This window comes from Balaenoptera borealis, assembly GCF_965194805.1.
Source record: "Balaenoptera borealis genome assembly, chromosome: 11".
NCBI lineage: Eukaryota > Metazoa > Chordata > Mammalia > Artiodactyla > Balaenopteridae > Balaenoptera > Balaenoptera borealis.
The window spans coordinates 107591970-107607179 of record NC_138868.1 but is presented as its reverse complement, the minus strand read 5'-3'; the positions used below and the strand labels follow the sequence as shown (position 1 = coordinate 107607179).

The following is a 15210-nucleotide window of genomic DNA, read 5'->3' as shown; positions in this document are numbered from 1 at the left end:
CTGCTCACGTCCGAAACAGAATACACTCCCCTCCAAACCCACTCTGTCCTCCGTCTTCCAGCTTCAGAAAATGCTTGTCCCTCCTTACCTGGTGGCCCCTCCAGGAACCACAGAACTCTCAGCTCTCTCCCTCACGCCAGCATCTGTCTGTTCCAGCTTCAGAACTGTTCTCCGATCTAGTCTCTCCTCTCTGTTCCCACTGTCACCACCTTAATTCAGGTCTTCAGTGACCCTCCCTGGACTCTGCCCACCTGCTTTCCCTGCTCCATCTCTTCCCTAACAGTCACCTGTGGTGCCACCGACGTGAGGATTTGAAAAGTAAATCTGGCCATGTTGCTTCCGGCTCTTCATGGCTGCTGACGCACGGCCTACACGACAAAGTCCCTGATCTTTGGCCAGACGTACAGGGCCCTTCCCGCCTCTGCAGCCTCATCTCCCACTGCGCCCCCCTCCACACCTGAGGCTGGAGACGCCCGACCACCTGCAGGGCCCTCAGCACGCCCCGGCGAGCCCGTCTGTGCCTTTCGTGCGTCACTCCCTCTGTGGAGGGCTCTCTCCCTCCCGGGATGAAAGCTCTTCTGAAGAGTTGCCTCCTCCGAGAAGGCTTCCCAGCCCCCGCCAACATACTCAGCAACACCTCTGCGCTCCTGCAGCCCGCGGGAACGTGCCGGCACCCGCACCCGGCGTCGTGATGTCATTACCGCAGCCTCGTCCTTCCCCGTGACCTCCTCTAGAGCAGGTCTCTTGTCTGCTACTTTCTGGACCCATAATCCCTGCCACAGTGCCTGGCACACAGCCGGTGGGCGCTCAGCTAACTGAATCGGTAAGCAAGTTCCCTTCCAGTCAGTGAGCTGCAGCCTCCTCTCTCGCTTAAGTTTTGATCGAACAGCTAATAAATAGCTTAAGAGATGCATTTGAGTTTCCTTCCCTTCTCTTTAATAGGAGTAGGGTCAAACCTGATATGGACAAGGCAGGGAGCAAAAGAAGAGAAAAAGTACCTGCAAAATCCTCCCAATAAATAGGATTACACATTAGCCATTCCAGAGTGAGTTTGAAGGAACAAGGTAAGACACACACTCTTGCAACGTATTTTTTTGTTAAGATGCTAAATTAAAGAAAGCGGGGAGGTATTGAAGCCTATGAGTAAAGCAGGGGTCACAGCTGCCCTCATTGGGATCTCAAAAGGGTTTAAAGAAGGGACCCTCATCCAGGTCCTCTTAGTTCTCAGCCAAATGCTTCTGACTTGCTATCTGTCAAATCCAGCAAGACATCTGACAGCTCCACAGTCCCATCAATCCAGCGCGTCCAGGCAGGAGCCGGGCCGACCCACTGGGCCAGTTGGGGGTTAGGAGAGGGGAGCCAGAGGAGATCATGGACCCCAATGTGGGTCTAGTCCCACTGCATCTGATCCTAAGTGTAAGTGGCTTTAAACACCAAACCTGTTTCCCAACTGAGAGCCTGGGTAAGCATTGGCTAAGCTTTACTTTGCTGGTTGTACTGGAGAAGTTAAGTTAATATACAGAGATATAGTGAGCAGTATAAATTCATCAGCAGGCAGGGTCCCGGGCTGAGATGAAGTCACGTGGGCTGGCTTCTGTAAAACCCAGGCTGAGACTGCATGAGCCGAGGGATGGACAGATTCCTGCCATACTGTCCCGCACAAACTCTAGAACAGTCCTCGTGGCTCTCCGTCCCACACCGAGAACCAAAGGAGTCCCCCTTCTCAAGGGCCTTCCCGGCAGACGGTCCCCTCCCCGTGTCCTCACCTGTCTGGGGTGGACAAGTACTTCTGCTTCTGGAACTTCTTCTCCAGGCCCATGAGCTGCAGCTCGGTGAAGATGGTGCGGCTCCGGCGGGGCTTCTTCTGCCGGGGCGTGGGCTGTTCCGTCTCCGACTCACTGCTGCCGTGGTTCTCGCCCGCAGCCTCGGCGGAGGTGGCCTCGGCGCCCGGGTGGCGGGACAGAGCCTGGGCGATTCCCGGGGTGGCGGGGACCAGGTGGGGGATGACTGTGGGCTGTCGGGTGATCACCGAGAGGAGAGGATATGCCCGAAGGGAAGCGGGGCCTGGAAGACAAGCAGGGAGGCAGGTCACACAGGAGCAGTGGGGGAAGGGGGCCAGAGGCCCTCAGAGGACCCCGGGCCGAGACCCATCTGTCCGGCAGGGCCTCCTGTTCACAAGGAGGTATAAATGGGGGAAGGCTGGGTGGGCAGGGCACATGCAGATTTGCTCAGCCTGGTCTGGTTTGAAGTGAATCTTTCTCCAACTCTCCCGTTTGAACCCCTAAATTCTGGTTTCAGAGATATGGGTCAATGGCACTGAGCAGATGGAAAGAAGTACTCAGATAAAGCTAGAAACACTTACTTAAGGAAGCCGAAACAGATCTGTAATATACAGTGTACTTGAGAACCACCTCCGGTCTTTATAAAAATACATGGTTGTGGGCTTTCCTGGTGGCGCAGTGGTTGGGAGTCTGCCTGCCAATGCAGGGAACACGGGTTCGAGCCCTGGTCTGGGAAGATCCCACATGCCGCAGAGCAACTAGGCCCGTGAGCCACAACTACTGAGCCTGCGCGTCTGGAGCCTGTGCTCCGCAACAAGAGAGGCCGCGATAAGGAGAGGCCCGCGCACCGTGATGAAGAGTGGCCCCCCACTTGCCGCAACTAGAGAAAGCCCTCGCACAGAAACGAAGACCCAACACAGCCATAAATAAAAAAAAAAAAAAAAAAAAAAAAATACATGGTTGTAACTATAAATTCTTCCTGAGAAGTCTACATACCTTGAATCGTAACATTTTTCAGAGCCGGAAGGATGCTTAAGGGTTATTTAATTCAACTCCCTCATTTCAGAGACAAGAAAACAGCCCCAGAAAGCCTAAGGGTCTTGATGGTGTCACAGAGCTAGGAACAAGCAGACTCAGGAGTCAAACCAGGTTCTGGCTTGAAGTCCAGGGCTGTTACCACATCATGAATCACACGGATGCATCATTTAGAAGAGGGGGCCAAAAAGATTTTAATTCATGTGAAAATTCAGATCCATTACACTGGCTGCCTCTGGCACTGTGTTAAGGAGGATTCTCAGGCTGGGTCAGAGCCTGGCTGAGGAAATCGAGCTGAGGTTGAGCAGCAATGTCTGTCACGGGTGTGCAGGGGTAGGGGGTGTGGTGGCCTCCACCCTAGTTCTGTGCCTCTTCTGCTTTAGGAATTTCAAGGCAAGAGGACTTTTCTGTCCAAGAATCTGTTCTGTCTTTTGTTGACTGAAAAAAATTGCACAACCTAAAAGTTGAGAATTATGTTTTATATTTTTGGACTTTCTGAGGACTTCAAGCCCAGGAGGCAGCCTCTCAGATAGCTCTGGGGGACTGCTCTGAAGAGGTGAGGGGGGAGCTAGGATATACAGGAGTTTTTGCAACAAAGACAAGGTGGTCAGAACATCAAAAGATTACTGTTAATTAAACAGAACCATGGCTAGACCTAGAGACTGTCATACAGCGTGAAGTAAGTCAGAAAGAGAAAAACAAATATTGTATAATATCACTTATATATGTGGAATCTAGAAAAATGGTACAGATGAACTTATTTGCAAAGCAGAAATAGAGACACAGAGGTAGAGAACAAATGTATGGATACCGAGGGGGGGAGGGGGGCGGTGGGATGAATTGGGAGATTGGGATTGACATATATATACACCACTGTGTATAAAATAGATAACTAATGAGAACCTACTGTACAGCACAGGGAACTCTACTCAGTGCTCTGTGGTGACCTAAATGGGAAGGAAATCCAAAAAAGAGTGGATATATGTATACGTATAACTGATTCACTTTGCTGTACAGCAGAAACTAACACAACATTGTAAAGCAACTATACTCCAATAAAAATGAAAAAAGAAAAAGAAAACCAGACATCTCAAGTCAATGAATTTAGCACTTTTCTATGTATGGGAAGAAAGAGTCTGGGCTCACCGAAATCATTCCTTTGATATGCACCTCAGCTATCTGGGGCCAGTGTCCTGTTCCTTCCCATCCTGAGTCCCTTCAGGGGGTACCGTTGGGGGCGGCTACAGTGGCCAAGGGCTTGGCAGCGGGCAGCCCGGCAGCCCGTTTGTCTCCACCCTGAGTTCCCTCAAGGCTCACCATCGGGGTGGAGATAGATAGTGGCTGATGGCTTGATGGCCGCAACATCCTTTGTTTGCTGATACTTTAAAGTTCAAGTGAAAAAGCTCTTCCTTTTCATTGTTCCATAGTATTGGGTTTAAAATGTCACCATCATTACCTATGGAAATCATTTTATCCCTCTGGGCCTCAGTTTTGTCATTTGTACAAGTGAGTAAAAGTAGGTAACTTCGAAGAATTTTTCAAACTCTAATATACCGATGTCACAAAAGCACATCATCCCAAGCCCATCTTGATATCTGATGAAAACAGACAAGATTCTGTGGCTGCCCTTTGGGACTCAGCCCAGACCTGACAACTCACTACAAGGGCAAGGTGAGCGTCGGAGCCAAACATCACTCACACTCGTCCTGGGTTAAAACCGACCAAGGTCACAGAAGCACCCAGGTGCTACATGCAAGCTCTCTCTCCTCTGGGTTGGCATTTCTCTTCTTACTCATTTCCATGCTTCCGTTTTGGACCCCAGTCATAGTTATTAAAAGAGATAACTTCTCTTGTTCTTTGACTACATGTCTAGTAAGGCCCAGTAGAAACCACAAAGCTGTTAAACAATAAATCACGACTTCCATTGACTCTCCAGCCAAGGCTAACACTTGAGGGTTTTTGTTGTGGATTCTTTTAATGAAAAAAAAAAAAAAAAAGACAGAATCTGGGAATGATATTTTATAATGAGAAAATCACGATACCTGGGACAGTAGTTTTGGATCTGTATACATTATGAAATGCTACTTCTTCAAAAAAGTATCTAGGTCTTCCCTGGTGGCGCAGTGGTTGGGAATCCGCCTGCCGACGCAGGGGACAAGGGTTCAAGCCCTGGTCCAGGCAGATCCCACATGCCATGGAGCAGCTAAGCCCATGCGCCACAACTACTGAGCCTGCGCTCTAGAGCGTGCGAACCACAACTACTGAGCCTGCGTGCACAACTACTGAAGCCCACGCGCCTAGAGCCCATGCTCCATAACAAGAGAAGCCACTGCAATGAGAAACCTGTGCACCGCAACAAAGAGTAGCCCCCGCTCGCCACAACTAGAGAAAGTCCACGCACAGCAACGAAGACCCGATGCAGCCAAAAATAATAAATAAATTAATTAATTAATTTTTAAAAGAATAAAGTTATAATATATTTTAAAAAGTATCTAAAAGCTTCTTATACTGCTATTTTGTTTTTATTACCAAAGTAGCACAATTTCTTATAAAAGAATTTTAAAACAATTCAGAAATATATAAAATAGAAGTCTCCCCTCCCAGTTTTCAACCCCAAATCTTAGAGGTAAACTTCCATAATTGTTCCTGTGTATATACAGACATACATATGTTCCAAATCTAGTAATAATGTATTCTAATCTACTGAAACACATAGTTACAAAGTGTTTATTTTGTAAAATATAAACATGTCACTTTATTTTTTCTAAATGGATAGCCAACAACCCCCAAACCCTTTATTGACTAGCCCATGACTTAAAATGCCAGCCTTAAGATACATTAAGTTCCCAAAGAAATGAAGTTGGGAATTTTTGTTTATCAGAATTCTGAGAGTCTACTGGGGAATTTTAGTCACCAGAAGTCTGAGAATCTCCTGCTTTCTAGAAAAGCAGCCAAACTGGGACAAGAACCACCCTTCCCAAGGGCTGCCCTCTGTCGGGATGGTTATAAATAGGTGTGGTGCCTCTATGTGAGGGCAGTGGGTGTGGGGGATGAGGAGGGGTCGGGGAGGGAAGAGTTAGGAAATCAGGTGGATCAGAGAGGGGGGAAGATTTTTTTGAGGCCTCCATGAGTCTGCAACTCTGGGGAGAGTGAAGGCTACTTTGAGAGGATTTCTGAAAAACATTTTAGGGGTGTACTGGGTAAAATCCTTGAATATATTCCTTTAAGTAACACTAAAGATCTTTCTGTTCAAGGCTTCTGTAATCAGATTTCTGTTGTCTTTGAGTATAATTCTATAGATACTGGGCCATGTGGGGCCCTAGAAATAGCTGGGTTACATCATGAATGCATATGTCTGTTTCTGGACTCTATTCTACTGAACTAATGTATGTCCTAGGATAGGACCATTCCACTTTTATTATTGTAGGGTTTAGGGAGTTTTATTATCTGGCAGAACAAATTCCCTCTTTTTATTTTTTCTACAAAGTTTTCTTGGCTATTGTCATTAATTATTTTTTCCAGTTGAATTTTAGAATCAACTTGTTAGTCTCTTAAAAGCAAATCCCACTGAAAATTTATTAGACTTCCATTGACCTTATAGATTACTATAAGGAAAGATGATTCTTTTGATGATCCTATTCTCTGGTAGGTTGAAAGAAATTGCTGGTGTTTAAAAATGGCTTTTGGAGATTTATGCCATTTGGTTCCATAAAGCTTAAGCCCAATGAAAACCCTCATTAAAAAACAAAAACAAAACAAAAAACTTCAGAAGAATTGGTAGTGATTTAAGGCAACATTCTAATCACCAAAGTCTGTAGTTTCAGGAATCTTGACCCAATGTTCTGATGCAGATTCAGTGACAAAATTGCACCTCTCCCCAGTGGCAGAGAGCACCTTCTGATGCTGGAGACGCACCCACAAGGCCATTGTGATGCTGATAAATACTTGGAGGATTCAGGAGGACCATCACTGTAGTAAATAACTACAATTGCAGTGAAGCACTGTGTTGAGGTTTTAGTATTTGACGTGTGTCCCTAAGGAAGGAACAAGCGTGGCTGGACCAGGACACAAGGTGGGTAATGTGTGTGCAGCAAAGCACTGCGTCTCCTGAGAGGGAAACCAACGGGAGCAGAAAAGTGAGACCAAACATACTCTCGCCAGCTGCTCTATGTCTTTCCTTGTTTTAAAATATGACCCGATTTCCAACAAAATAGGATCGGCCCAGAGCTTTCATTTCACAAAGCACTTACACACCCCCATCTGATATTCTCACAAAAGCACTGTGAGATAATCCAGCCATCTATTTATGTTTTGGCTAAAAATCAAATTTAGGTTTTAAAAATAGGGGGGAAATGATAAATTAGCTCATACACTGTGGGGTGGGGGACTTGGGTTACTGAGAAGGCAAATAATGTATAACACTATGTATTAAGTATGTCTTTCTCTTTTCCTGAGAATTATCACTATGTGAAAACGTTGACTGAAGACAGCTGTCCCGCCACCCTGGATCATTTACATACACTTGTGAAACTCAAGCACATTATCTGCTACCGAGAGGGAGTCATGACTGTCATAAACCAAAGACTTTGTTTAAACATTTTTAGTTGACAAAAGGAGTGTAAACATGACCACAGTGAATGCATTTTCTAATAGTTGCTTTCCTTCAACCCATCCCCCTAACCAATGTTTGGCTGTGGGATGGATATCACATAACTGCGTGTATCGTATACCTCGAAATAGCCGCCTGCCAAATGTTTGGCCGTTTTGAGAATCTGTTTTTGGATTAGAAAACCTGAGCACATTCGTGGTAGGCTGATGCCCAGGGACACCCCCGGGAGCCTGGGGAGATGCGGACCATTTGGGAGGCTAAACAGAATTTTCCGTCGCGTGGATTCTGCAAACTGAGTGTAGATCACGCATACGAACGCACTTGGGCCAAGCACGGGCACAGTGCAGGGTGGCAGGTTCCAGGCACGTCTCCCCAGCATAAGTCCTCCTTCCCCGCGGAGGCCAGTCCCCCCAGTTACAGCTGGACGTGAACCCCAGAGCAGAGTCCCCAAAGCACAGTGTTGGCTTCCACACACCTCCTGGGGGCTCCGCTTCCATTGCTCCAACATACCAGTCCCCAAAATGGCTCTCCACGCCCACTATTCCGGTTGACACAAGCGAGGTCCAAATGTCTGAGTGGATAAGGATCTCTAAGCTGCCTGCTTGACTGATTTATGTCCCGGGAATGTGTGACCTGTATACCCGCAGAAAGCTTCCAAGGGACAAGCAACACACACAAAGCCACAGGTGGAGATGGCATTCCGGATGGTTAACCTGAAAGAAAGACTCAGTGGAACAACTGGGTAGCTCTGGCTGAGTTTCCTGGGAAAAATCATAAAACCACCCACACCGAATTATTCCCATCGGCTCACATGCCTGCAGATTGGCTGGTAATTTGGGGCAGTGGAAAGAACAGGACCTCACTGACTTGTGGAGTGAACTCGAGCAGGTTATCAAAACTTTCTTAGTTTCAATTTCCTCTTCTGTAAAGTAGGGCTAATAATAGTTCCCCCTTGTATCTTACTGGGAAGATGAAATGCATTAAGGTATGTGAAGTGCCTGGTGGGCATTTCATTACTGTTAGTTCCCTTTCCTTTCCTCTTTTCACTTTAGTGGTTTGATGCTCTGTGTCAATGAGCCAAAAGAAAACAGACGGATTTTCTTATCAAGAAAGCAGACCTACCTGTGAACTATGCATGTGCATCTTCTTATCCTCTGTGCATTCGTATGCAAAGCAAGATGAAGCAGCACTAGAATCTGCTAGCTTCTCTTCGCCAAATGAGGGTCTTCAAATGCCCTGACAGCAGCAAGAGAGCTAAAGGATATCAGTGGGAGGGCTAACCAGGCCAGACAACCGCCTAAAATCATCAAGACTCCAGAAATAACTACTGTGGTTTTGCAGACCTGTATAAACAATGCGCAGCCCTTCCCAAGATTAGCCGTAGGCAAAGAAGGATGAAGTTAGTGGGACACAGGACTGTACCCAAAGTCAATTTGTAAACACTGCAGAGAAAACAGAGATGGGGCGGTGGACACTGACTTGCCTGGGGGTGCGCTGAGGGTGGACTAAGGAAAGGCTGAGCGGGGGGGTAAGTAGCCACAGACGTGAAAGGTCAGTGCTTGTTTGTCTCTATGCATAACCTGTAAGAATGTCAAGGAGGGGAGGAAATATAACGAGGCTGAGTGGCCTTTTAACTTTGTGATACACTAAGTTTCTAGCCCAGTAAGAGTGAATGGAATACGTGCCCCCTTTACAGGTTATGGCTTTGTATGACTCAAGAAAAGAGAAAATGTTTTAAGAGGCCAACTCAAAGGCTGACAAAACATCTTAGCCATTAATTACCTCATTAAAAAAGAGCGGGTGGGGGCTTCCCTGGTGGTGCGGTGGTTGAGAATCTGCCTGCCAATGCAGGGGACACGGGTTCGAGCCCTGGTCTGGGAAGACCCCACATGCCGCGGAGCAACTAGGCCCGTGAGCCACAACTACTGAGCCTGCGCGTCTGGAGCCTGTGCTCCGCAACAAGAGAGGCCGCGATAGCGAGAGGCCCGTGCACCGCGATGAAGAGTGGCCCCCGCTTGCCGCAACTAGAGAAAGCCCTCGCACAGAAATGAAGACCCAACATAGCCAAAATAAATAAATAAATAAATAAATTTAAAAAGGAAAAAAAAAAAAGAGCGGGTGGGCATGTTGATGAGTTAAGTGTAAATGAATTAGAAACATGTGAAATAAATTTATTCCAAAATCCACATGCGACCACCATAATGTAGACTCTGGAATAAGCATCTAGTTAAATCAAACACTGAAGAAGGTTCACAAAGGTTGATGAATAAAGGGATGAAAACATTTCTGGGGATTTGGAAAAATGAAGATTTGGGAAATAAAGAGGAGACCAGAGCAATGCTAGTAGGCTTGACTGCAACACGCCATCCTTTCAGAGTCTTGATTTTGCAAAGAGACAAGCTCGGTCTTACCACATTCAACCTGCAATGTCATCAAAATTATAGACACCCACAGAAACACTGGGCTGCCCTGGGAGCTGCGTGAAATCAATCAAGCTAGCCTGGCAGATAGGTTTATGGTCCTTCCCGCACTGCCTCAAATGCCCTACTGCCCAAACGTGGCCATCATGCACCCTCTAGCCATCACCACTCCACACCTCCCTCCGCCAAAGAACACACTGGAAATGGCATTGCCTTTCTCCTCCTGGCCATTCTGCTGTCTCCATACACCCACACCTGCTTTCAGCCATACCTCATAACCACTCGCGGACAGAAAGCTTCCAGAGCAGCTGTTGTTTAGTACAGAGACCGAATTAATCACTCCCACCTTCATGCACCCCCAGCTTTTTGTTTGTGTCCTTACTCACCCTTACTTAATTCAAACCTTGGAGCAAGAGTTAATGTGTTTACCCACTTATTTCTCACTAGACTGCAAACTTCTCTAGGACAGAATTAAAAAGTGCATCTTCCTAGCGAAAACTCCATGCCTGACTTGAACTGATTTTACCTGGAATCAGAAGACTGGGGCTGGAGATGTGGTTCTGACACCTCTGACAACTTTGGGCTCCGCGGCCTTGGTTAAACCATACTTCCAACCTTCTGCTTTCTCTTCTAAAAAATGACACTAATAATGCTTCTCTCAAGCTTGTTGAAGGATCACATTGGATAATGAGTATAAAAAAATTTTTAAACAATGAAGAACTATACCCAAAAAGGCAGTAATTTTTTCCAGCAGTCAAAAAGCATTGACTTTCCAAATTTTAGAGATGTCTCTATTCACTAAGAAATCATACTCCTGCTTCCTGTGCTAACCTAAACCATCCGGGTGTCTCATCCCTTATCCTTCATAATTTCTAGTTAAGGTCCTATTGTCACAGGGACAGAGGCTACACAAAGCTGACCAGGAGAAGTCTTCTAGTTCACTGTCACCATCATCTGTGAACTCTACCAAGTAGCTACTCAGCTCTGTGCTAACTGCTAGAGACGGGAAGAGAAGCGATTCCTCACCTCTGTCCTCAGAAGCTAGTTATCGCACTGGAGGCATGAGACATTACAATAAAAGGTAAATAAGAAAACAAAGAAGTTTTTGTGTGGCAAATGCTGAGTGGCAGAAGACCTACAGGAATTCAGGATGGATTGCTGCACTACAGAGCGTACAGTGCCTGGTTGTGAAAAGAGGAGCCGGGGTTCTTAGGGGAAAGGAAGAACCCACAGGACCTGGAGAAACACCAGATTGCGGTGGGAGAGGAGGGCAGACACATAGAAGGTGCGGGAGGACTCAAGACTCCAGCACTGTAAGCTGGGACAAAGTGAGAGAGTGTCATGGACATATATACACTACCAAATGTAAAATAGATAGCTAGTGGGAAGCAGCTGCATAGCACAGGGAGATCAGCTCGGTGCTTTGTGACCACCTAGAGGGTTGGGATAGGGAGGGTGGGAGGGAGGGAGACGCAAAAGGGAGGGGATATGGGGATATATGTATATGTATAGCTGATTCACTTTGTTATAAAGCAGAAACTAACATACCATTGTAAAGCAATTATACTCCAAAAAAGATGTTTAAAAAAAAAGAAAAAATGACTCCAGCAGTAACTGCTGGGATCGGAGCACCTCTGCCTCTGCCCAGTGACAATGTTTGGGTAGAAAAGATAAGGCTCGCAGAGGCTTATTTGGTTTGCAGTAAAATCAGACACTGAAGTGATGATTCCTGGCAGGCCTGGACAGTCACAAACTAGGGTTCCCCGAAGGACTCTGAGATGGGTCTGTGGATTTTACACAGAACAAGAGTTGAAGGGTTGAAAGTAGAATTTGTCTTCCAAGAAGAAAGACTTAAGACCAACAGAGGATGAAAGACTGGGTCTTGGGGTACATCTTCATCAATGGAGCTGGAAAAGGAAATAAGACCAATAAACCAGGCAGACATTGTAGTGTAAGAAGCAAGTAGCAGAAGTAAGAGCAAGGGTCAATGAAAATGGCCAGAGAATTTCAAGAAGGATACACTTTCAACAAGGTTACTCACTAGGAAATCTCTTGACGTAAGTTTTGAAAATTTCCCCCCTTCTCTGATACTTCCAGACCTATCTTCATGGTATAGGAATCTCCACAAGGCAGGCTGGGAAAATGTGCATTGTGCCAGGGCCCTGGGTGGTTTCGAGGAAAAGCCACAGGAGATAACTTTCTGCAAGTGGCCCTGTGGGTCCCAGGCAAGCTCTTGATTATCCAGGAGGAGAAGCATCCACCAAACTCAGAACATCTCATGCCAAAATGTAATTTTCTGGGCTTCCCTGGTGGCGCAGTGGTTAAGAATCCGCCTGCCAATGCAGGGGACACGGGTTCGAGCCCTGGTCCCGGAAGATCCCACATGCCGCGGAGCAGCTGGGCCCGTGAGCCACAATTACTGAGCCTGCGCGTCTGGAGCCTGTGCTCCGCAACAGGAGAGGCCGCGATAGTGAGAGGCCAGCGCACAGCGATGAAGAGTGGCCCCCGCTTGCCGCAACTAGAGAAAGCCCTCGCAGAGAAACGAAGACCCAACACAGCCAAAATAAATAAATAAATAAAATTTAAGAGATAAGCAAAACATTCTCTCTATAAATTTGAAAAAAAAAAATATGTTAAACCCAAAACTCGTAATTTATCCCTCACCCTCACCTTTCCCCTTTAGAAAAAAAAAAAAAAATGTAATTTTCTAAATTCAATTTAATTTCCCTTATCTCCCTATGCATCCTAATCCTGGCTTAAATGTATTCTCTATAGCTTGCCTTTGGTTGCAAAGAATTGGAAACAAAGTGGGATAAAAGAGAGTAAAATTCAATTAAGTTTAACAAATTATGGAACACCTAGTGTAGATACTATGCCAGGAACTGGGGATAAAACAGTACACAAGACAGACCAGGTCCTTGCCCAGCCCAGCGGACGGACAGCAGACAGTTAAGGGAGAAGTAATTCAGCAAGAGGATTTATCCAAGTATAGGTGGTGAGGATCCACCAGAAAGAGTGTCATTTAAACTGAAGGATGACGTTAGCTGAGATTCTAATCAGAGAATAAAAAGAAACAGGTAAAAGTCTACAAATTTGCCAAATACTAACTGTGAAAAGAAATTTATTTGTTTTTTATAAATTTATTTATTTATCTATCTATCTATCTTGGTTGCATTGGGTCTTCGTTGCTGCGCGCGGGCTTTCTCTAGTTGCGGCGAGCGGGGGCTACTCCTTGTTGCAGTGCATGGGCTTCTCATTGTGGTGGCTTCTCTTGTTGCGGAGCACGGGCTCTAGGTGTGCGGGCTTCAGTAGTTGTGGCACATGGGCTCAGTAGTTGTGGTTCGTGGGCTCTAGAGCGTAGGCTCAGTAGTTGTGGTGCATGGGCTTAGCTGCTCCGCAGCATGTGGGATCCTCCCGGACCAGGGCTCGAACCTGTGTCTCTTGCATTGGCAGGCGGATTCTGAACCACTGCGCCACCAGGGAACTCCCGAAAAGAAATTTTTTTAAGCAAAACAAAAAACACAGGATGAAAAGGCATTTGGGCCTTACTGAAGAATATCTACAGAACTTCTGATGTTGAAATTGGCTCTGCTGAGTGTGGACAAGTGGGAAAATTCTCTGCTGGAACGTGAAGGCAGAACAGTAAACTGGAGGCCTCTCAAACAAACCAGTGTCTGGTAAGGCCCCCAAGTACTGTCAATGACCAGAATATCTCCCTCTGCTGTGATAACCAGCATAATGCAGGCAGTTTCCATCAGGATGCCTCCATGTCATGCAGACAGTCATGTGATTTCGATGGTTAAATCTCTTCTTCCTGGTACCCCACTATTTTCTTTTTTTAAAAAATTATTTATTTATTTAGTTTTGGCTGCGTTGGGTCTTCGTTGCTGCACGTGGGCTTTCTCTAGTTGCGGCGAGTCGGGGGCTACTCTTCGTTGTGGTGCGCAGGCTTCTCATTGCAGTGGCTTCTCTTGTTGCGGAGCACGGGCTCTAGGCACGCAGGCTCAGTAGTTGTGGCACACGAGCTTCAGTAGTTGTGGCTCACGGGCTCTAGAGCGCAGGCTCAGTAGTTGTGGCGCATGGGCTTAGTTGCTCCGCGGCATGTGGGATCTTCCTGGACCAGGGATCGAACCTGTGTCCCCTGCATTGGCAGGTGGATTCTTAACCACTGCGCCACCAGGGAAGTCCCCCCATTATTTTCTGATAAAAGTGTGCCCTTAAAACTTATGCAGATAACTCAGCCCAGGGACACAGAACTAGGTTGCAAAATGGACTCAAACTCTGGCGGAATCTACTTATTGAAGGTAGGAGGATGGAGCACTGTATTTGGGGGAAGGCTCTCGTTGGAGAGAATGAAAGAATTCCTCTCCTTTCTCTTTTACTCAAGGTGTTAAGATTGAATGGCAACCAGTGCACCCCCAAACAGTAGTGGGAAAATTATACAACAGACATCAATATTTATTTGTTTGAGTCTTGCTCTTGTAGGTAATCAGGGAAAACAGTAATAAGGAGTAGGAGTAGGAATAACAGTAATAAGATTCTGCAACACAGTGAACGTGAAGCATGTGGACCATGGTACCCAACTGGCCAACCAGGGCCAAAGACAGTTGCTCCCTACAGCAAGATGCCCCTGCACTGAGCCGCATCCTGTCTGTTTAAGATCCAGCTCCGCCCTCAACAACGCCATTCAGCTGGCTTTAGCTTCAGTCCACAAGGAGGTCTCTCTTTCTCTGAATTCTCCTCATCAGTAGATGGCGGGAGTTGGCTGGGCTTTAAGGTCCGTTCTGGTACCAAGATGCAATGACTTTATCAGCAATATCACACTCAGACACAGTGAGTCTCTCTTACATTTCTCAACTCGATTGTTAAGTCTTTGTCTTATACTTCAGTTTCCCACAGTGTACTTCCCATACTTTGCAAATGGTATCAGCTAAACAAATATTAGCTGAATTTAACGAGTGAGCTAAGAGAAAGAGTATTAATGCCTGCCTGCATGTAAACCTCCTCAGCACTACTAAATCTTGTCAGTTCACAGGGGAGTAGAGTGATGAACTAATTACTCATCTGATATCCTCTTAGGTGATCCAGATCGTAATTACAAAGGCAAAAGACTAACTCTGCATAAGTCTCACTGTGCACAATTAAGACTTTGAGGCTAGGTGATTTACAGCGAATGACGCATTGAATAACAAAACAGAGAGATTATTTTTTTCTAACCCACGCTTTGCTGGGATAAGGTGTTAAAGTCACACAGAAGGTCGATGTCTGAACTAGGAGCAGAGCTCAGACCTCCAGAGGAAAGGACAAATGTGCTGTTCACGTCACTGTACTGCTTTTCTAGGCAAGAGCCACCAAAATGCTGAGT

At 46.3% G+C, this 15210-nt stretch overlaps 1 protein-coding gene across 1 annotated transcript in view; it reads right to left on the bottom strand.

Moving 5' to 3' along the window:
- Positions 1–15210, bottom strand: part of BARX2 (BARX homeobox 2) — a 72284-nt gene that overhangs the window by 12941 nt on the left and 44133 nt on the right. The window contains exon 2 of the mRNA XM_082343120.1: positions 1767–2064. Coding sequence (XP_082199246.1) covers positions 1767–2064 — 298 coding nt within the window. The remainder of the gene's footprint in view (positions 1–1766; positions 2065–15210) is intronic.